The 23,680-nt window shown below is 40.4% G+C and overlaps 1 protein-coding gene across 3 annotated transcripts in view; it reads left to right on the top strand.

Moving 5' to 3' along the window:
• The window catches only part of LOC140479869 (uncharacterized), an 88,547-nt gene that overhangs the window by 61,736 nt on the left and 3,131 nt on the right, over positions 1–23,680 (top strand). For all 3 annotated transcript variants that reach the window (XM_072574198.1, XM_072574197.1, XM_072574196.1), the window contains exons 13-21: positions 1,322–1,370; positions 2,664–2,780; positions 7,696–7,724; positions 12,455–12,530; positions 14,551–14,667; positions 16,178–16,197; positions 16,288–16,318; positions 21,416–21,530; positions 23,397–23,559. In XM_072574198.1, coding sequence (XP_072430299.1) covers positions 1,322–1,370; positions 2,664–2,780; positions 7,696–7,724; positions 12,455–12,530; positions 14,551–14,667; positions 16,178–16,197; positions 16,288–16,318; positions 21,416–21,530; positions 23,397–23,559 — 717 coding nt within the window. The remainder of the gene's footprint in view (positions 1–1,321; positions 1,371–2,663; positions 2,781–7,695; positions 7,725–12,454; positions 12,531–14,550; positions 14,668–16,177; positions 16,198–16,287; positions 16,319–21,415; positions 21,531–23,396; positions 23,560–23,680) is intronic.

Raw genomic sequence — 23,680 nt, 5'->3', positions numbered from 1 at the left:
AGTGGTGGAGGCTAGTACAGTTGCATTAGGAATGGTTTGGAGGGATATGGGCTGGGTGCTGGCAGGTGGGACTAGATTGGGTTGGGATATCTGGTTGGCATGGACGGGTTGGACCAAAGGGTCTGTTACCGCTGTACATGTCTATGACTGTGAGTGATTTTTGAGGTCATGAGTCATTAGAACTCTTTTTTTTCAGAAAAGGCATTGGAAGTAGAATCTTTGAATATTTAAGGCAGAGATGGATAGATCCTTGGTAAGCAAGGGGTTAAGCAGGAATATAGATTTGAGATTCCAATCTAATCAGTCATGACCTTGTTAACAGCAGACCAAGCTTGAGGGGTCTTTTGGCCATTCCAGTTCTTTTGTTTGTTTGGGGGCCTCGCCAGTGAAGGAGTGGAAGCTAATTATGTTGAACTGGAGGAGAGCAGATAATTTGAAAAGTTGTCAGCTAATGCAGGCCAGCAAGCACAGTGATGATGGGTGAATGAAACCGGGTCTGAATTAGAACATTGGCAACAAGAGTGTTGGGTGACCTCCATTTTATGAAGCATGCAAAAAGTCAGCCAATGGTGTGTTAGACTAGTTAAATCAGGAATTTAAAAAGGGGTAGATGAGGGTTTTCAGCAGCAGATGAATTGAGGCATGAGCAGAGTTGGGCAATTTTATGGAGGTGAAATTATGTAGCCTGAGTGGTATAATATGTGCTTGAAAGCTCATCTCTGCAACAAATATGACAACAAGGTTTTGACCTGTAAGGTTTCAAACAGTCTAGTTCAAGCTCAGACTGTTGCCATGAAGTGGGTTAGAGTTGATAACTAGAGTGCAGAGTTTGTGGCACATCAATGGTTTCGGTTTTCCCAATATTTTGTAAAATCAGAGGACTGCTAATCCTCTTATTCAGATTAGTTATGATCTTACAGAATGGTAGGGTAGGATTGAAGGGCTGAATAGCCCACTCCTCATGTTTGTTTTTATGTTCTATCCAATACAAGTAGTCTTGACAATTCAGAGACCGTGGAGGAGTCAAGATGTGATAGTGAGGTAGCAATTCTTGTCACGATCATACATGTAAAATTAATGCTGCATTTTCAGATGATATGATGTGGGTGTAAATGTCTGAAATGTAATGTCAGTTTTCATGCTAATTTTGAGTAAATTAATACTTTTAGTTGATTTTCTTCCCACTGGCCCACAGTTAGTTGAACTGTCTTTACTCACCCCTACATTTTGCAGAAATCAATTTATTGTTTGTGATTGCTCAGAATCTGTTTTTCAATCCCTTTTCCTGTAAGGCTTACTGGTTATATCATCTTTGTTTCAGAGCCATTAGATGAACAAGTGTATGACGATGCAGAATCCTGTAACTCAGAGTAAGCATTTTATATTTACTTAATTTCTGTTGATTTGAACAGCAGGCATATTCATTATATCTGCATGCTACCACTGAAGATGTTCTCATTGTTGAAAATCTCTTGGCTTTATGAAGGAAAGCTGTTTTAATGGAATATAATCTTCAGCCTTACTTTATCTGGGAAGAACTGTCAAAGAATTGAATAAATGTTGTGTATTTGTAATGCTCTCTCCTAACAATTTTATCATGGTATGAGCTATATATGGCAATCAAGGAAGAGAATCCTAACTAGTTTGTTTTTATCTTTATGATGGGACACTGTTGAATATTTCAACTAATTGAACATCTTCACAGAATTCACTTAGTTTTTCATACCTCTGTGTATAAAATGAGTATCATAACTCAGTGAGGAGGGAGCTATATATTGTGTGGACTTCTGTGTTTGCTGCTTTGTTTGAATATTTCCTCATTTGTTAAGGAATGGAAAAGAGCAAAGCAAGGCAGTTGACATCCCATGTCTTATGGGACTTGACCTCTACAAATACTTGTAAGATCAATTATAACATCAATCTTTCAAGGATCAAATATAAGACTTTGTCTGATCTGTAAAACTGACACATGAAATTATATTGCACAAATATTTCTGCATTTTTATATATTTTAAACCATTCTCAATTTCATTTCAGACTAACAATATTTGTGTTGTTTCCTTCCTCACTGAACTCAGTAACTCCCCCTTCCTGCCACCAGTTGACCGATTTTCATGATGTAGATTTGCACAGTGAATGTTCCTGATCTAGCTGTGCTATTAGAGGCTGGGATAATGTTAACAAGCCTGAGCTCCACTTTATTTGTACTGCATCCACTTTGTTTCCATCAAGGGTCAATTGATCGTCATATTGACTGAGTGTTTGTTTCTCCACCCGAGCCTAGGATACTGTGTGAACGGTTGCATAACCACATTATCACTCAGATCAGTTAGCCTGACACATAATAAAAATTGGCCCTAAGGCACATTACTCTAAGAAATGAAGTTCCCCTGTCCTTTCTTCCATCCTTCAGTGTAGTGAATTAGCTTCTCTTGATGAGGAAACAATTGTTATGTGCTATCACAGCTCCACAGACAAAGAGAATAAACATCAGTCACTTCTTTGCTTGGGACTGATATTCAATGACCTGGGTAGAAGGATAAAATTGGAGCAACAGCTAAAGTATAAACTTTCTCCAAATATTACTTATTCATGTACATAACAAAAAGATAAGACCCATTTATACGCTCAGGAAACTGTTAACTTTCTTCATGCCAATCTAGGTCTCTTAAAAAAGACCGAATGAAGGAATTGGGAAAACTGTTCAAGAAGGAGATTGGTGATGGAGAAAGGGAGAAGAAGGTAAAAATGAGAAAAGATAAAGAACAAGATCATCTCAGGTATTTGTCATAAGAATTCTTACAAGCTGTCTCGTTTTCTCGTTTTCTTTGTCACCCAGCTTGTTTGTTTAAATTTTCTCATTTTCATTTTGCACGGTTGCTTTAGTTTTCTTTTAACCTCACTTTTATGATATGAACTTACATTCCTAGTTTCTGTTTAAAAGGTGGAAGAGAGTTGTCCTGTTGAATGCCTGTGAAAGTACCTCACAGTGTTGTTAGGAAGGGATTTCCAAGAATTTGACATAGCAGTAATGAAGAAATGATACATGTTGATGACAGGATGATGTCTGACTTTGGAAGAATGGTTGCATAAAACTGTAAGACAAAGGAGCAGAAATTAAGCCATTTGGCTCATCGGGTCTGCTCTGCCATTCATAGCCAGCAGGTTTCTTAATCCAATTCTCCTGCCTTTTCCCGATAACCTTTGTAATCTACCCTAGAGGTTGTGATGGTTGTGTTTCCATGCATTGTCTGCCCTTATCCTTCTAGGTCATGGAGGTGCAGATTTGGATGATGCGTACAAGTCCAGCAAGATTCTGTAGTGCATCTTGTAGAATAAAATGTGCCCACTGCCTCCACTGTGTGCTGGTGGTGGGGGAGTGAGACTGGAGTGGTCAACTGTTTTCTGTCTCTGTGTTACTGTCAAACTGTACAAAAGAGCAACAAGCCAATTTACTGCAGCACCTTCCTCTTGCAATACAATTTCCCAGTTGTCGTTTTCAATAATGTCTTCTACATCTGACAGATCTAATATTTGTCTGACACTTGACTGCATACATTCTGCATCAGCCATTGAACATGCCTCAATATTTTTTCCCAGCATTATTCACCATCTCTAGTTACTGAATAATTGAAATGTAATTTAAATAATTGTGAAATTTCACACAACTCTTAAAATTACTCCCAGGGTAGATGAGCAGAGACTATTCTTAATGCTTTTCATATATTTCACGATATAGAAAGATGCCTAGAGGATACAAGCATTATTAGCCATAATTTAAAGCTAAAACTTAGGTAGGATAAATTTGAAGAGAATATTTAGGTTTTGTTAATTTTTTTAATGGTTTGAATGGTTCTGTATCATGATGAATATTTCTTTTACACATCCTGGATTTGGTTTTGAGATTGGCTCAATTGTGTAACATGGAAGGGTCCTGTCAGTGTTGGTTGCAACAGATCTACAGAAGTTTGTTTAACCTCTCTTTCAGTGGATATGGTCACAGTGTAAAACGCCCTATAACATATTATATTTGTTTCTAGAAAAGGAAGCAGGTAAAGCAGCATCCAAGGAGCAGGAGAATCGACATTACGGGCATGAGCCCTTCTTCAGGAATGAGGAAAGTGTGCCAAGCAGGCTAAGATAAAAGGTAGGGAGGAGGGACTTGGGTGAGGAGCGTTGGAAATGTGATAGGTGGAAGAAGGTTAAGGTGAGGGTGATAGGCCAGAGTGGGGGTGGGGGCGGAGAGGTCAGGAAGAAGATTGCAGGTTAGGAAGGTGGTGCTGAGTTTGAGGGTCAGGACTGAGACAAGGTGGGGGGGAGGAGAAATGAGGAAACTGGAGAAATCTGAGTTCATCCCTTGTGGTTGGAGGGTTCCTAGGCGGAAGATGAGGCGCGCTTCCTCCAGCCGTCATGTTGCTATGGTCTGGCGATGGAGGAGTCCAAGGACCTGCATGTCCTTGGGGGAGTTGAAGTGTTGAGCCACAGGATGGTTGAGTTGGTTGGTCCGGGTGTCCTAGAGGTGTTCTCTGAAATGTTACGCAAGTAGGCGGCCTGTCTCCCCAATATAGAGGAGGCCACATCGGGTGCAGCGGATGCAGTAAATTGTGTGTGGAGGTGCAGGTGAATTTGTGGCGGATATGGAAGGGTCCCTTGGGGTCTTGGGGGGAGGTGTGGGCACACGTTTTGCATTTCTTGCGGTTGCAGGGGAAGGTGCCGGGAGTAGAGGTTGGATTGGAGGGGGGTGTGGACCTGACAAGGGAGTCACGGAGGGAGTGGTCTTTTTGGAACGTTGATAGGGGAGGGGAGGGAAATATATCCCTGGTGGTGGTGTCCGTTTGCAGGTGGCGGAAATGACAACGGATGATATGATGTATATGGAGGTTGGTGGGGTGGTAGGTGAGGACCAGTGGGGGTTCTGTCCTGGTGGCGATTAGAGGGGTGGGGCTCAAGGGTGGAGGAGCGGGAAGTGGAGGAGATGCGGTGGAGAGCAACGTCAACCACGTCTGAGGGGCAATTGCGGTCTTTGAAGAAGGAGGCCATCTGGGTTGTTCGGTATTGGAACTGGTCCTCCTGGGAGCAGATGCCGTGGAGACGAAGGAATTGGGAATATGGGATGGTGTTTTTACAGGGGGCAGGGTGGGAGGAGGTGTAGTCTAGGTGGCTGTGGGAGTCAGTCGGTTTATAGTAAATGTCCGTGTTGATTCGGTCGCCCGAGATAGAAATGGAGAGGTTTAGGAAGGGGAGGGAGGAGTTTGAGACGGTCCAGGTAAATTTGAGGTCAGTGTGGAAGGTGTTAGTAAAGTGGATGAACTGTTCAACCTCCTCGTGGGAGCACGAGGCAGTGCCGATACAGTCATCGATGTAGCGGAGAAAAAGGTGGGTGGTGGTGACAGTGTAGCTGTGGAAGATGGACTGTTCCACATATCCTATGAAGAGGCAGGCATAGCTGGCGCCCTTGCGGGTGCCCATGGACTCCCACAGCTACCTCGACTACACCTCCTCCCACCCTGCCACAAAGGAGTAGCCATGGGCACTTGCATGGGCCCCAGCTATCCCTGCCTCTTCGTAGGATATGTGGAACAGTCCATCTTCCACAGCTATACTGCCACCACCACCCACCTTTTCCTCCGCTACATCGATGACTGTATCGGCACTGCCTCGTGCTCCCACGAGGAGGTTGAACAGTTCATCCACTTTACTAACACCTTCCACACTGACCTCAAATTTACCTGGACCGTCTCAAACTCCTCCCTCCCCTTCCTAGACCTCTCCATTTCTATCTCGGGCGACCGAATCAACACGGACATTTACTATAAACCGACTGACTCCCACAGCCACCTAGACTACACCTCCTCCCACCCTGCCCCCTGTAAAAACACCATCCCATATTCCCAATTCCTTCGTCTCCACGGCATCTGCTCCCAGGAGGACCAGTTCCAATACCGAACAACCCAGATGGCCTCCTTCTTCAAAGACCGCAATTGCCCCTCAGACGTGGTTGACGTTGCTCTCCACCGCATCTCCTCCACTTCCCGCTCCTCCACCCTTGAGCCCCACCCCTCTAATCGCCACCAGGACAGAACCCCCACTGGTCCTCACCTACCACCCCACCAACCTCCATATACATCATATCATCCGTTGTCATTTCCGCCACCTGCAAACGGACACCACCACCAGGGATATATTTCCCTCCCCTCCCCTATCAACGTTCCAAAAAGACCACTCCCTCCGTGACTCCCTTGTCAGGTCCACACCCCCCACCAACCCAACCTCCACTCCTTACTTCTCCCCAAGGCCCCAAGGGATCCTTCCATATCCGCCACAAATTCACCTGCACCTGCACCTCCACACACATCATTTACTGCATCCGCTGCACCCAATGTGGCCCCCTCTATACTGGGGAGACAGGCCACCTACTTGCGGAACGTTTCAGAGAACACGTCTGGGACACCTGGACCAACCAGCTCAACACTTCAACTCCCCCTCCCACTCCACCAAGGACATGCAGGTCCTTGGACTCCTCCATCGCCAGACCATAGCAACACCTAGGCCGGAGGAAGAGCGCCTCATCTTCCGCCTAGGAACCCTCCAACCAGAAGGGATGAACTCAGATTTCTCCAGTTTCCTCATTTCCCCTCCCCCCACCTTGTCTCAAGTCCCAACCCTCGAACTCAGCACCACCTTCCTAACCTGCAATCTTCTTCCTGACCTCTCCACCCCCACCCCCACTCTGGCCTATCACCCTTACCTTAACCTCCTTCCACCTATCGCATTCCCAGTGCCCCTCCCCCAAGTCCCTCCTCCCTACCTTTTATCTTAGCCTGCTTGGCACACTTTCCTCATTCCTGAAGAAGGGCTTATGCCTGAAACGTCGATTCTCCTGCTCCTTGGATGCTGCCTGACCTGCTGCACTTTTCCAGCAACACATTTTCAGCTCTGATCTCCAGCATCTGCAGTCCTCGCTTTCTCCTATATTTGTTTCTATCCAGTGAAGTGAAGTAGCAGAGTTTACTCTGATAAGAAAAGGAATACTGCACATGTGACTCATTTTTAATATTGTTGAGACAATGTAGGAGAAACTGAGACTTGTATTTAAATCATTGTACACTAGAACTTAGCAATTCTTGGTGCCAAAACAAAATGATCGAGGAAAAAGGGTATTTTGTGATGCTCACACATTTCTCCTTCATAAAGATATTGTGGTGGTGTAATGTAAAAGATAATCAAAGATCAAGCACTGATTTTTTTTTTTTTGCTTGGAGTACATTTAAAAACTTAGATATCTTTGCACTGATATCAATATAATTTCCCAAACAAATGTTTCTGCCAATTTGTGCACAGTAAGATCCCACTAATAGCAAATAACATGAACAATGGATTAATCTGTTTTCGTGTTGCTTAAGAGTTGCATGTTTTCTGGGTCATTGGATGAATTCTCTGCTGCTGTTCATTTACTGTTATGTATTTCTTTATATCTGTTTGAATGTGCAAACAAATCTTCAGTTTAACATCTCATTGGTAAGACAAACAACATCTCTTATTCTCAGTACTGCAATAAAATGTCAGTCTAGATTATGTGCTTAATTCCTGAAATGGGATCCGAACCCAAAATCCTCTACTCTGGTGAGGCTGTTGTTAAGTGTTTAGTTTAAAATTAGATGTTATTTCTCATTTATCCATTTTATATTTCCACAGTGCAAATTCAAGATCACAATCTACTTTATGTAAGTAGTATATTACTGAGATGGTTTAAAATTTGTTTCAAATATTATTGGATTTATTTGAAGTACAGTGGTCATCAAGACTATGAAGTAATTAAAAAAGTTCCTTATCTTAATTAACCCAAAGATGTGACTGATCATTTACTTTTATGCAATGTTACTGATGTGCAATAAATAGGTGTAGCTCAAAAACATTCAAAGTTACTTGAGCATGCAGTTCCTTAGGGAGGTGAAACTAGTTTGTGTATTGTTTTTACATCAGCATTAAATAGAAACTTGCTCCCAATTTTACCACAGCAACTCTTAAGTGACTGTATGGTCCCAGTAATGTAGGTTTCACCAATAGTTATGGAGCTTTGCTGGTGGCAGGTAAAATCTAGAACCTTGAATCCTGAACGCTCATCTAATTCTGATATTTGAAAGAAATAAGTGCGCACTATCGACATGTCAGATCCATACTGTCATGATCTCCACAAAGACTAATATCATTTAAAATGGATTCCAGTTATTAGTTAAAGAATGGGATAGATTTAATGTTTTTAACACATTTTACTGTTTCATATTATGTAAAGCACATTTTATTTTTTATTTATTTTGTTGTGGGTGTCACTGGCTGGCCAGCCTGTTGCTAGTTGCCCTTCGTGCTAAGCTGCCTTCTGAGCCGCATCCTTGATGTCAAGGGCTGTCACTCTGACCTCCCATCCAGAATTCTGCACTTTGTCCATCTTTGAACTAAGGCTGTAATGAGGACAGGAGCTTAGTGGCCCTGGCAAAATCTAAATCTGGTGTCATTGAGCACATGCTAGCAACACCTCCTATCAGTTTACTAATGACTCCTCTTCCGACTTGGGACCCTCCAAACACACGGCATCAACTTTGATTTCACCAGTTTCCTTATCTCTCCTCCCCTATACCTCACTCCACATCCAACCCTCCAACTCGGCACCATCCTTTTGAACTATCCAACCTGTCCATCTTGCTTCCCACCTATCACCATCACCTCCACCGGCATTTACCTTTCGCCTTCCCACCTTCCTATTTACCCGTCAGCCCCCTTCCCCCACCTACATTCCTGATGAAGGTCCTATGCTTGAAACCTTGATTCTGCTGCTCCTTGGATGCTGCCTGACCTGTGCTTTTCCAGTGCCACACTTTTTGACTGTAAAACACTGGGGACCACTGGAGTAGGCTGAGATGGATCATCCACTCAGCACTTCTGGCTGAAGATTTTTGTGAATGCTTCTGTCTTATCTTTTGCACTGATGTGCTTAGCTCTTCAGTCATTGAGGATAGGGATATTTGAGGAGCTGCCCTCTCTTCCTGTGTGTTGTTTAATTTTCCTCCTCCATTCACGACTGGATGTGGCAGAACTGCAGAGCTTAGGTCTGATCCATTGGTTTCACTTAGTTCCATCTATCGTTGCTGCTTATGCTGTTTGGCATGCAAGTAATCCTGTTTGGTATCTTTGCCAGGTTGGCACCTTATTTTTAGCCTGGTGCTGCTGCTTGCATGCCCTTCTGTACTCTGCATTGAGCCAGCGCTGATCCCCTGACTCGATGGTAATGGTACAGTGTGACATATACCAGATCATGAGATTGCAGATTGTATTGGAGTTCAATTCTGCTGCTGCTTATGGTTCACAGTGTCTCGTGGATGCCCAGATTTGAGTTGCTAGATCTGTTCACCATTTAACACAGTATTGGTGTGACACAACGCAAAGGAGGATATTCTCAATGTGATAGTGGGACTTTGTCTCCACAAGGACCTTTTTAGTAATCAATCTTACAAATACTGGCATGATCAGATGTATCTGCAGCCAGTGGATTGGTGAGGAAGAAGTCAACTATGCTTTTTCCACTTGGTTCCCTCCCCATTTGCTGCAGATCCAGTCTAGCAGCTTACATCCTTTAGGACCTGACCAGCTCTATCTGTCATGCTGCTGCCATTGAAATCCCCCACCCTGTGCATGTTTTGTACCCTTTTGTACTTCCTCAGGAAGTGCTTATGCCCAAAACGTCGATTCTCCTGCTCCTCAGATGCTGCCTGGCCTGCTGTGTTTTTCCAGCACCACATTTTCCAACTCTGGTCTCTAGCATCTGCAGTCCTCACTTTCTCCTAGTTTGTGAAACACACTCCTACATTTGATGTGAGCCCTCAGATGCTGGTAAGTAGGACTTTTCAGGGTCAACAGGGCTACTTTTGTAACTTCTCCAGTGCCTGGGTCAATTCAGGTAGTCCATCGAGTTTCATTTCTTTGTTGAGAATTTGTAGTGATTGATAGGACTGAATGGCTTTCTAGGCCTTTTCTGAGTCATTTGCATTACTGTGGGTTTAGAATCATATGTAGGCCAGAACAGGTGAGGATGGCAGATTTTCCTGCAGGACATTACTGAACCAGGTAGGTTTCCCTGACAAATCTCAATGATTTCAAGATCATCAGAAGATCCTAAATTCAGATGTTTTTCTGGATTCAAATTCCACCATCAATTTGCTAAACACTTTAAGTTTTGTGTGTAATTTGTGTTTCAAGTTCCAAGAGAAACATTGCCCTTTTATCATTACATCCACTGAATGATCACCCTTCTAACAATCAGTCCACATTTGCTTCTAGCTTCCAGTGGGTTCCTATGACCCCTTTTCACTGATTATTAACTTCCAGTGATCATCTCTAGACACGTTCCATCATTTTCAGACTGATTTTTTTTTGAAAAAGCAGCCACTATCAGCAAGTAAAGCTGTTTCTGATGATTACTACCTTTTTGGGCATGTTTCCTCACTTTCCTGCTTTTAAGACATTCCTGAAAACCAACCTGTTTGACCAAACACTTAGTCACTTTGGATAGCTCAAGGCTATAATTTGTTTCATAAGATCCCTGTGAAATATCATTAACATAATGAAATGTTCAAAGTTGCTATAGAAATAAAAGGTAGTGGCATATAGCTTCAGACACTTAATTCTTCCACACACTGCAAATCATGCAAAAGCTTTGATTGTTCAAACTCACCACCGCTCAGTCCTTTCCAGTTCTCACTAAATGTTACAGGTGTTCTGGAAAAGTCATTGGAGAAAGCTCAGAAGTTGAACCCATAGTGCAATACTAACTTTTCTTCTCACTCTCACCAAATGACAACTACAATGTCAATATTTCTCAGATTTTCTGTTGTTCATATAGAGACCTAGAAAATAGGAGCAGTTGGCCATTTAGCCCTTAAAACCTGCTGTGGCATTCAATTTGATCATGGCTGATCGTCCACCTCATTAGCCTGTTCCCATTTTCTTTCCAAATCCTTTGATCCTGTTTGAATATTTTCAAAAAGGAATTAGATATAATTATATGTTTAGACTTCAACCACTTTCTGGGGCAGACAGTTCCACAGGTTCACTGGGTGAAGAAGTTTCTCCTCATCTCAGTCCTAAATAGCCTACCCCATATACTTCCACTAACACCCTGGTTCTGGACTCCCCTGCTCTGACTGTGATAATTATCTCAACTTGGATCATTTACTCGATGGATAAGCTTACGTAATTGTAAGATTGCAGCTTATTTTAACATTGTCTTGTCAGGTACTCATTACTGGACTTGTACATCATACAAATGTCTTGTATAAAATCGTATTAAAATTCTGCTCCAGAGCATTCCATAGACAACAACAGGTTGTTTTTAAATAGTAAGCAAAAGTGAGGACTGCAGATGCTGGAAACCAGAGTTTAGATCAGAGTGGTGCTGGAAAAGCACTTCAGGTCAGGCAGCATCCGAGGAGCAGCAAAATCGACGTTTCGGGCAAAAGCCCTTCATCAGGAATGGAGGCAGGCACACCCCCCATTTATCTCTCCACCCTGGAGGCTGCCCACCTCCATACCTGATGAAGGGCTTTTGCCTGAAACATCTATTTTCCTGCTTCTCGGATGCTGCCTGACCTGCTGTGCTTTTCCAGCACCACTCTGATCTAAACTCTATTTTAAATAGTGCTTTTAATGTACAGAATTGACCAAAATGTTTAATAAAAAATGACAAGCTGGAGTAACTTTTCAGGCCATTGAGGACAGATGACTGAAATATAGCCAGAGAGGTTAAAGAAGGAGGGGGGAGCACCCTGTTGTGGCACAGTGAGTCCCCGTCACCATTATTCCAGAGGTGGGTAACAACATCTCTGAACAGGTTGGTTATAATAATAGGTTAAATTTTAAAAAAAATCAAAGGAAAAGGGGGTGGCTTTCGAAAGACTGTCATGACCGGAATTGAGAGTTCAGAGAAAAAGGCTATTATCGTGTTAAAGTAGACTAAAGATTGGAGAGTTGAGATCGTGGAGAGATGTAAACATGAGGATAATTTTAGGATGCTGAGGATCAGGAGCCATTTCAACTCTGAGGACCGAGATCTTGGGTATGGGCAATTTGGTGGAGCATTTAAAATATGGCAGTAGAGTGTTGGGAAACTGAAGTTTGTGGAGAATGAGCAACCAGTCAAAATGCTAATGGTCAGACCCTGGGGTGAAAGTGGTTAGAAGTACATGAGTTCAGCTGTAGAATGGCTGAATAAGCAGGAAAGCATGTGCTACTACGGAGGTGGAATCAGGTAGTCTTTATAGAGCAACGATATGAATGCAAATGGTTGGTGCAGCATTGAAAAGAACACCAACATTATTCGTCTTTCTAAGGTTCAATGTGTTTTAACATTTGTCTTTTCTTAAGTTCTTTTGACTTGTTTCTAATCAACTTTTATATTCCTTAGCTATAACTAATTCAGAAAGCAGTGCAAGCGGTGTGTATGAAGATCTTAACAGTGTGAAGGAATATGGTGATTTTGAGTAAGTGATTAAATTGCCAGTGTCACTTGTCATGTAAGGACTATGAACATTGGAGCAGGAGTAGATCATTCAGTTCACGAGTTTGCTGTATCATTTGAGAGCATGACTGATCATTAACATCAATGCGGTTTTCCCATGCTATTCCCTTATCCCTTGATATCATCAGTATCAAGAAATATATTGATCTCTGCCTTGAATTTATTCTGTGGCTGAGCTTCCATTGCGCTCTGGGTAGAGAATTCCAAAGATTCACTACCCACCGAGTGAAGAAATGCCTCTTCATTTCAGTCTGGAATAGCTTGTCCCTAATAAAATAAAACCAAGAACCGCACATGCTGGAGATCCGAAACAAAGTTTGTCCTTAATACTGACACTGTGTCCCTTGATTCTAGATCCCCAAGCCAGAAGAAACCTCCCTTCTGTATCTACCCTGTCATTGTCCTAAATCTCTCCATGTAGGACAATTGTCTTGGAAATAATTTGTTGAACCTACAAGAAAAAGCATCCAAATTGGCCAGAAGATTCAACAGCCCTGAGGACTGTGGGCAGTTTAGATCTCAGCAGACATGTACAAAGGGATTTATTTAAGAAAGAGAAAATAAAGATGAGTGTCGAGCAGGGAACATAAAACGGACAGGAAAACTTTCTAGAGGCACGTAAAGAGAAAAAGATTGGTGAAGACAAATACCTTCTGATCAGTAACAAGGGAATTTATAATGGAGAACAAAGAAGTGGCTGACAAACTACATACAGGTGGTTCTGATATAACGCACATTTCTTCAATGCAATGCAAATTGGCTATAACACGATTGAAGAATTTAGACCATGATTTGTAAAACGTGAACGTTGTTTACCTGTACTGGCTATAAAGCAATTCTGGTCCCATTAGTTTACATGGCGCTGCTATTATACAAATTTCTTATAACTCTGACCTGTCCATGTCATCTTCAAACCTCTTTGCATTCTCCTCTCCACACATATTCACACCTAGTTTTGTCATCTGTGAAATTGTATATATTAATTTTGGTTCCACATCCAATTCATCAATATTGATTGTGTATAGTTGGCCCAACCACTGATCTTTGCAGTACCACACTGGTCATTGCCAATCAACCTAAGAATGATGCATTTATTCATACTCTGTATTCTTTCCATTAGCCAATTCTTGATCCACACTCATCCTCTGGGCTCTGATTGTATGTGCTAAATTCCTGTGTGGGACCTTATTGAAAGCCTTCTAAAAATCAAAATATTTCATACCCACCTGTTCTTGTAACATCCTCCAAAGGACCTAATAATTTTGGCAAACTTGATTTCCCTTTTTTTAATCCAAATTTACTCTTCCCAATCAGATCATCATTTTCTTAATGTCTAGTTGTTGTATCCTTTATAATATATTTTATAATTTTTTTGCTCCTACAATTTAACAAGCCAGTAGTTTACTATTTTCACTTTCCCTCTTATCTCAAATTGGAAAGTTGCAAGTGTAACTGTACAATCTGCAGGAACTGTCTAGATGGAGTAGAGATTTGAAAGAAGACCACTAAGGCATCAATTACCTTAGTTGCTACCTCTTCCATTATCCTAGAATGTCGATCTTCCAGTCCTACAATTTATTAACTTGTGTTCCCTTAATTTCTGTATCTTTTTGTTACTAAAACTATATATTTTTTCAGTTTATTATTCCAATTAGTCCCTTTGCTGTCTGTGATTTCTGGGAAATGGCTTGTATGTATGTCCTTTCTTCATTGTCATGGTTCATTATTATGGTATGATTCTAGACCGATTCTCTGTGGCCATTTTTGTTGCCCACTCGATGAGTATCAGCAGGTTGCAAGCAGTAGTGGGAAATTTTAATGTTTTCTTGAACTCCATGTTTACCAGGATGATAATATTGTACGTGTTGTATGTCAATGGTATTTTAAACATCCAGAAGTTTCATGTATCTTTCCTAGGGAGATTAGAGGAAACTACTAAATTAGTTTATTTTCCCCCGGCATTTTACTATGTCCTTTTATAGAGACAGAACTTCAAAATCCGATCCAAATAAAAACGGTTGGGCAAATATCTTCAGGAAACGTGAAGAAAATGTAAAGAAGACCGAAGAAATTAACACAAAGGTACAAGAAGCTGAAAGGTATTGTGAATTGTGTCTCTACTTTTGACACCTAGAGAAAATGGCATGTTTATAGATTACTGTTGTAGTTATCAATTTCCAATAATAGTAGTTGTAGAGTTTGAACTTGCTGAATTTTAATTCCGATTGCACAAATTTCATAGAGATGTACAGCATAGAAATATACCCTTCGGTCCAACGCGTCTATGCCGACCATATATCCTAAATAAATCTAGTCCTATTTGCCAGCACTTGGCCTATTTCTCTCTCAACCCTTCCTTCCGATTCATATATCCATCCAAATGCCTCTTAAATGTTGTAATTGTATCAGCCTCCACCACTTCGCCTGGCAGCTCATTCCATACGTGTACCACCCTCTTAGGTGTGGAAAACGTTGCCCCTTAGGTCCTTTTTAAATCTTTCCCCCCTCACCTTAAACTTATGCTCTCTAGATCTGGACTTTTCCACCCCAGGGAAAAGACCTTGTCTATTTAACCTATCCATGCCCCTCATGATTTTATAAACCTCTACAAGGTCACCCCTTAGCCTCTGACACTCAAGGAAAACAGCCTATACAGCACCTCCCCAATCCTGGCAAGATCCTTGTAGATCTTTTCTGAACCCTTCCTTTAGGGTTTTTCCCACTAACTTCTGCTTAATGTAGCACGTGGTCCTGCGATTTAGAACCTCTTGATAGATTTTTGAGTGTGGACAGTATTTTGGTCAAGAATGAATATAATTGCATTAGTACTTATTACCCAGTTGGTATGTTCACTCTTGTTGTATCTTAACTTAATAAACTGTTTAAGAAAGCAAATTCCAGCAAAGCAAATCTTTTGCAGTGGTGGAAAATTTTAGTAAGATTTTCTAACATATGCATACCAGGAGAACTGGAGTAGTTTACCATGCTTAATAAAATGTTAATCTAGTTCAGCGGAGTGCATTGTTCAAAGGCTTTGGTCCAACTCATCAGCATATTCTGAGCATTATTGGTGGGATCATCCTCTTGCATTTCTCTTCTCGCGCTGCCAGCAACATGCTGCAGAGCTGACCACTCTTTTAAAAACCTCACTGCAGCGTATCACCTCATTCTCGCCATCTGCAAATTGTGTCATACTGATTGCTCAAGATAAAAATAATGCTGATTTCAGAATGCAAATTCCCTTTCCAAGGTGTACATAACATTTCAATATTTTTCCCTGGAGATCAGTTATAAATTGGGCTGAGAAGTTGGACAGGCATCCAGCTGCTGATGTATTTGTTGGATGGTCCTTTTGAAAGTGAGGCTGAGCAGGAAGATTTCATCAGGCTTTGCAGTGATGTCTTCAGTTGCATGATGTAAATCAGCTTTTTTATTCTGTGATTCCAGTTCTCTTAAGATCATATTGCTTCAAAATCACATGGTTTTGCACTAAACAGCATTCCCATGGTAGCTATTTAATACTAGTAAAAACTGCTTTCATGATTGCTTATTAAAAGATGTTAGATTTGTGGATATTAATTGTTTTTTTTACTTTGTCTCCCATTTAAGAGTGGATGGCAATAATGAGGGTAAGTTGTTTTTCTTGATCTTTCCTGAATTAAATATAGATATACTGTTCAAAGGATAATTTCTGTAAACTGTTCTGCTTTATTTCACAGATGGCCCCGTTTCAGATTTTAAGGCAACCAGGTAAAATTATGCTTTTACAAACTAAACCAATATGCAGAAATAAAATAATAGAAAGTATTAGAGTGCAAAAAGTTGGTCAAAATTTCAATTCTACCTCAACTGCATATAAAAGCAAAATACTGCAGTCGCTGGAAAGCTAAACTAAAACCAGAAAGTGTTGAAGACACTTGGAAAGGAAATACTGGAGAAGGAAAGAGAGTTGATATTACTGTTGGTTTAACGAATTTCCACTGAGAATGCTGATCAGTTATCATCAACCTAAAATGTTCCCTCCGAACAGTGTAGTCAGGCTGGAGAAGCATTGCACTTTAAATATTCATTACTCTTTTTTGCATTGCTAATTCCTTCTTGTGTCTTTCAAAGGTTTCTTTATCTTGTTAGTTAATGTAAATATTGCAAATGCATGAAATATGTGAAATGTTGTTTATTATGTATATTCATTATAGAAGAAGCTCTTCATCGTTAGATGGAGCTGTTTGGTACATTACTTGTTCTTTATCCTTCTATATTCCTTATCTTCAAGTGCTTATTCAATATTATTTATAAAGTATATTATAATTTCTGACCAAAAACTAATATAATTAACTTACAGCAGAGATTATAATATTCTTTGATGCTTGAGATTAGACATCCTTGATTTAATGTATGTAGGTGTATGCATGCAGTTGCAAAACAAACTACAACACAGAATTAAAGTTAAAATGCTGAGGTTAAGGCATTAAATAAGGCACTGAAATGAAACTAGTGAATATTGAAACATTATGGGCTTGGCAAGCTCTTGTTTTGCAGTAGTCACAGTTCTGCTAAGAATGGTCTAATAAAGTTGGTTTTACGTCTTCCCCAACATAAAAACACACCCTGCTTCTGAGCTATTACTGCTCTCCACAAGGAATCTAGAGCATTGAAAAGAAGACAAATTGAGTCCCATGCTCAGGCCCACCTCAGAATCATACAGCATGGAAACAGACTCTTTGGTCCAACTTGTCCATGCTGACGAGGTATCCCAAACTAAACTAGCCCCATTTGGCTCATCTTTCTCTCTGAACAGGTACTTGGATAGGAAAGACAAAGGTCTTTTAAATGTTATCATTTTAAACACACACACACACCTTTTCCTCTGGCAGTTCATTCCACACCTGCACCAACCTCTGTGAAAATGTTGCCCCCTCAGATCCCTTTTAAATCTCTCTATTCTCACCTTTAAACTATGCCCTCTAATTTTGGATTCCCCTACCCTCTGGAAAAGATTTTGGCTATTACCTTATCTATGCCCCTCATGATTTTATAAACCTCTAAGGTCACCCCTCAACTTCTGACACTCCAAGGAAAACGTCCCAGCCTATCCAGCCCTACCTTATAACTTAAACCCTCCAGTCCCAATAACATTCTTGTAAATCTTTTTTGCACCCTTTCTAGTTTAATAACATCCATCCCATTGCAGGGTGACTAAAACCGTACGTTGTACTCAAAGTGGCCTCACCAAATCCTGCACGGCCATAACATGACGTTTCAACAACTAGCCTCAAAGCTCTGACCAATGAAGGGGATTGTGCCAAATGCTGCCTTCACCACCCTGTCTACCTGCGATGTCACTCCAAGGAATCTATGTACCTAAACCCCTAGGATTATTTGGTAATACTCCCTAGGACCCATTCATTAACTCTTAAGTCCTGCCCTGGTTTTTCTTATCAAAATGTACATTTATCTAAATTAAACTCCATCTTCCAATCTTTAGCCCACTGGCCCAGATGATCAAGATTCCGTGGTACTTTGAGCTACTTCTTCACTGTCCAATCTACCACCAATTTTGGTGTCATCCACAAACTTACTAACCATGCCTCTTATATTCTCATCGAAACAACTTATATAAATGACAAATAACATTGGATCCAGCACCGATCCTTGTGGCACACTATTGGTCACAGGCCTCCAGCCTGAAAAGCAACCCTCACTACTGCTTTGGTTCCTACCATCAAGCCAATTTTTTTTTTATCCAATTATCTAGTTCTCCCTGGATCACATGTGATCTAACCTTACTAAACAGTCTACCATGTGGAATTGAAGGCTGTGCTAAAGGCCATGTAGACAGTGTTTACCATTCTGCCCTCATCTATCCTCTTGGCCACATGCTTAAAAACTCAAAGCAAGTTTGTGAGATATGATTTCCCATGCACAAAGCCATGCTGACTATCCTTAATCCGTCCTTGTTTCTCAATTCATGTAAATCCTGTCTCTCAGTATCCCCTCCAACAACTTACCCACCATTGAAATCAGGCTACCAGTTTATAGTTCCCTGGCTTTTCCTTACCAGCTTTCTCAAATAATGGCACCATGTTAACCAGCCTCCTGGCTTCTGGCACCTCAGCTGTGGTTGCAGTTGATACAAATATTTCTGTTGGGGACCCTGCAATTTCTTCCTTAGCTTCCCACAATGTCCTGGGATACATTTGGATCAGGTCCTGGGGATTTACCTACTTTTATGCATTTTAAGACCTCTAGCACCTCTTCTGTAATATGGCCTCTTTTCAAAATATCACCCTTTACCCAAATTCTCTAGTTTCCATGTCTTTTTCCATAGTAAATACTGACATGAAATATTTGTTTAGTATTTCACCCATCTCCTGTGGATCCACACATAGACCAGACTAGTTGATCATTTTCTCACTTGTTACTATTTTGCCTTTAATGTACTTCTAGAATCTCTTTGTATTCTCATTAACCTTATCTACCGCAGGTATCTTAGATTCCCTTTTTGCCCTCCTGACTTCACTCTTAAGTATACCTCTACTCCTCCTATATTCCTCAAGGGATTGCCTTGATCCCAGCCGTCCAGACCTGACATATGCCCCTTTTTCAGTCCAGAGCCTCAATCCCTCTATTTATCTAGTGTTCCCTAGTCCTACCAGCCATTCCCTTCACTCTCACAATAACATTGTCTCTGAACCCTTGTAATCTTTCAAAGGTGTACCACTTAGCAGTCATCCCTTTACTTGTGAAGAGCCTACCCTACACTGAGGAGGAATCAGGAGACAGTGAAAAAGATAAATTGAGGCTTTGGGACCCTGCAAGAAGACACTCAGCAGCTGAAATGGGGATTGGGCGGCAAGCCAGCATGTGAAAGATGTGGGGGGAGGGGGGGAAAAAGAATAAAACAATAACATCATAGGAAAACTGTAGATTGATTAATATTGCTGACCTGTTTTCCCCCCCTCCAAGTTGAGGGACTGGTTGAAAAATCATAAGTTAATTTTAAGTGAGGCATTTGGTTAGATTTCCTTTTTTAAAATTTGTGATTTTGACACCAAGCAAGTGAGTGGCTGGTGAGACTTTTCCCTTTTATTTTCCTCAGTAATACTACTAATCCTTACTACTAATATTAAGGAAGTTTATTATCTAATAGAGAAAGGTAGGGTTGCTCTGAACAGTGGAGAATACATGCTATGCTATTTGGGAACTCCAGGTGCTTCCCTTACGGTTATCCAGGATATGTGCAGGAAGTGTTGTTGAGTGCATCAGTGGATACTGAATCTGGAATTCCGATTGCTGTAGAGGAGGAGGAGTTAAGTAAATGTAAGGCTGAGATGGACTTTCTTAATTAGTAAGGGAGTAGAGGATTATGGGGAATAGACAGGAAAGTGGAGTTCAGGATAATCGTCACCCATGATCTTGTTGAATGGCAGTGCAGAATCAATTGGCTGAATAACCTATTTCTCTTTATCTTATGGTCTTATGCCTTGAAATAAAACATCCCTTGATCATTCCTAATAACAGCCCTTTATGTCTAAATTGTTTGCTTGACAACAGTTCATTTGAGATTCTGTGATGTGAAAACAAATTATGGTGCAATGTAGAAAAATTATAGTGAGATCTAATTGTGACTTACATTTGACGTGTTAAGAACAGTCTACATCAAATTAGTAAATTTTAAATATATTGCTCATTCTTCAAACTTAAATTCTGATTTCCAGCGTGTGCATTTTGTTAGAGCTCTCCCCTTGCTTATTGATTTGAATAAACATTCCATCAAAAACAATACTAAATACTGCAGATCAGATATGCTGATCTTCAATTGGGTTGCAGAAGAATCTCATAATTGATGTTGGTGCTTCTAGGTTACATTGGTGTGGTGACTGAATAATATCAGGCAGAAATAATATCAGATTGTGATACCACACTGCTGCTAAATTTAGAAAGTTTATATAAGAGATAGAGGTGTCCAAGAACAAGATTGGGCATGTATCTGATGCTTGCTAAAGTCAAATTGCATATTAAGGCAGTAGATTCTCAACTGAAAGAGTGCACTGTGGATTCAGCACCAGTGGAAATGTGTCTGAATAAAGGTAATTTTGGGAAGAAAGAAATTAGAACATGAGAAAACTTACTTATTTTATTGCAGTATTAATGTTCTTTTCAAAACATTCAGTAACTAGAAACTTGCAGTTGATCTGTTTTTGTTAGAAAAGTAAAGAACATGAGTTACTTGAACAAAATACCAAAATATTAGCACCCCTAACAAGCCATAGAACATATGGTACAGAAAATGGCCATTTGTTCCATCGCATCTATGCCTCTTCAATTGAAGCTTATCTAATCAAAGTTCTAATTTATAAAACAAAATGGCTGAAAGAGCTGAAAAATGTGTTGCTGAAAAAGCGCAGCAGGTCAGGAGGCATCCAAGGAGCAGGAGAATCGACATTTCGGGCATAAGCCCTTCTTCAGGAATCCCTGAAGAGGGGCTTATGCCCGAAACGTCGATTCTCCTGCTCCTTGGATGCTGCCTGACCTGCTGCACTTTTCAAGCAACACATTTTTCAGCTCTGATCTCCAGCATCTGCAGTCCTCACTTTCTCCTGGTGGCTGAAAAGAGCCATTTTAGAACAAATACACCTAATATTTATCACTTAGGAAAAAAACCCCTTAAGGTCTAATTTTTAGGTTGTCCAAAAGCACTATACAGGCAACATTGTATTTAATGTTAGATATTTAATTTGGTTACAAAGCAGGAAAAATTTCCTTTTTTAAAAAACTGCAAATGCTGTTTTTGTTAATAAACCTTTAGAACTAATGCATATCTGGGAAATTTGTTTCACTTTATAGAGAGAAGGTGAAAGGAATATTTAAAGGGAAGAGAAAAGATCCAAATGAAGAAAAAGAGACAAAAGTGAATAAAAAGAAAATGCTAAAAGAGCAAGAATTTAGAGAAAAGTTTAACGTGAGTTTACTTTCCCAATTAAATTATGCACTTCAGCAAAACATCACAACGTGTTTGTTACTGAAAATACATCATGGTAAGCTATGATCAGCAGCAAGAGCCCTGCTTTAGTTTTGTTGACTTAAGACACTACATAATCATGCAACTATGCACAACTAATTTCATCTGGGATGAGTAGGATGTATGCAACCCTCCCTTACATGTAACTTTAACGCTATTTCTTGGAAGTGTTCTCCTGCCTTTTCCATACCCCTCCCTTCCTTGTGATCGACACCATACAGCACCAAAACAGACTCTTCGATGCAACCAGTCCATCCTGACCATAATCTCAAATAGTCTCACCTTCCTGTGCTTGGATCATATCCCTTGAAATATTTCTTATTCATGTACTTACTCAAATATATTTTAATGTAACTCTACCCCACATCCACCATGTCCTCTGGAAGTCCATTCCATATAGGAACCACTCTTAATTTGCCAGCGGTGTGTCATTCAACAGATTTTCAGGCCAATATACATAAGTAATAGCTTTATAATAAAGCTGCCTGAATTGCAGAATGTTGTGACTAAAAATAACATGGCAAGAATGTTAGAATTTGGCTGATCCTCAACATCCCTGCAAGTTGCAATTGTTGCCATAATTTTTTGTTTAAAAGTGCAGATTGTCTTGTATCAAGGGCACAATAAGCAATGTTCAGTCAGCAATTATGTCAAAGATTAGAATGAAGAAATAGTTGAAGAATTTTGCAGCTTTTGAAGTAGATGAGCGGTCAAATGGATTTAAAGAATGCGACAATGAAATCTGCGGCGAGCAGTGGATAATGATAGGCTCTAATTTCTTTCCAACATGTGGCCCACCAGGAATCCTAATGGCATTGTAGTCTATTTGGCATGATACATCTACAATGATTCAAGAAAGCAGCTCACCACCACCATCTTCTCAAAGGAAACAAGGAATGGGCAGTAAATGTTGACCCAGCCAGCAACATGCTCATGCCATGAGTAAATTTTTAAAAGAAATTTCTTCCTCTCATACCATTGGAGATTGGTGTATATTGATAGTATTTATGAGTTCGTGTTTGACTGTGTTATGAATTCACTTCCCATAGCCATCAAGTCCTAGACTTGAAGCCACAGCCCCCAACTCAGAGGTAGGGACGCAATCCTCCTGCACCACAAGATCATACATGAGAACAAGTATTTTTAAACATTTGAGGGTTGTAATATGATTTAAGAAGTGGAGTTTTGGAAAAGCTAAAATTTATAAAGCCTGATATTTAAAGATTCCAGTAGAATAACTGAGGCAAGAGATGCCAAAGGTGTGGATAAAGGTTCCATTGGTAATTAAGAGTTGAAATGTTGACAAAGGAGTAAATGATGCAAGTTAGAAAATGATCCTGATGTTGACGAGGATGTAGAATTTGAACCTTGAAGCTTTCATACAAGATGCTGAAGTAACCTTTTCTTTTGACTACTAATTGTATGTGTTAGCAGGAATATTTTTAGAATCATAGCCTAGTGCTCAGAGTCCAAGGATAGGAACTTAATGGTGTCTATTGAGCTGAAGAAAGTTCATTCTCATCATGATGATCAATTATTAGTAATTATTATGGAGTCAAGTATAATGGGCATGACTAAGGAGCATACATCTAAAATGATAGAGGTTGACAACTGAGTATTTACAAAGAATGTATGATGTGGAACTGATATCCAGAACATATAATAGATAAGCGAAAGGTTATTTAAGAAACATCTGTATGGTATTATAGGGACGTTATAAGCTCGCTGTTCCTTAATAGCGGAGATTTCTCATTTGTATCAATGCAATTAACATCTCTATTTCAACCTTTTATGGATATTTTCTAGTATACTAAGGAGATAGTTGTGGAAAACATTGCAGTTGTGGAGCAGAATGCTGTACAGGAGAAGAAAGGATCCCTATACTTACCCATTAAAGCTGGAGAGAAGCTGGAAGTAATCGATATTGGAGAAGGAAACCAAATTATCTGTCGAAACTCAGAAGGCAAATGTAAGTAACTATTGTTACTTCACACATTGGATTCTAATTGCATAAAAATATTACTCATTTCCTCACTACAGATTGTATTAAATTTTTGGGGTGAAAATTAATTTCAAGTCTATACTCTGTT

The sequence above is a fragment of the Chiloscyllium punctatum genome, chromosome 7 (genome assembly GCF_047496795.1).
Source record: "Chiloscyllium punctatum isolate Juve2018m chromosome 7, sChiPun1.3, whole genome shotgun sequence".
NCBI lineage: Eukaryota > Metazoa > Chordata > Chondrichthyes > Orectolobiformes > Hemiscylliidae > Chiloscyllium > Chiloscyllium punctatum.
The sequence above is the reverse complement of the archived record's forward strand: the minus strand, read 5'-3'. Positions and strand labels throughout refer to the sequence as shown.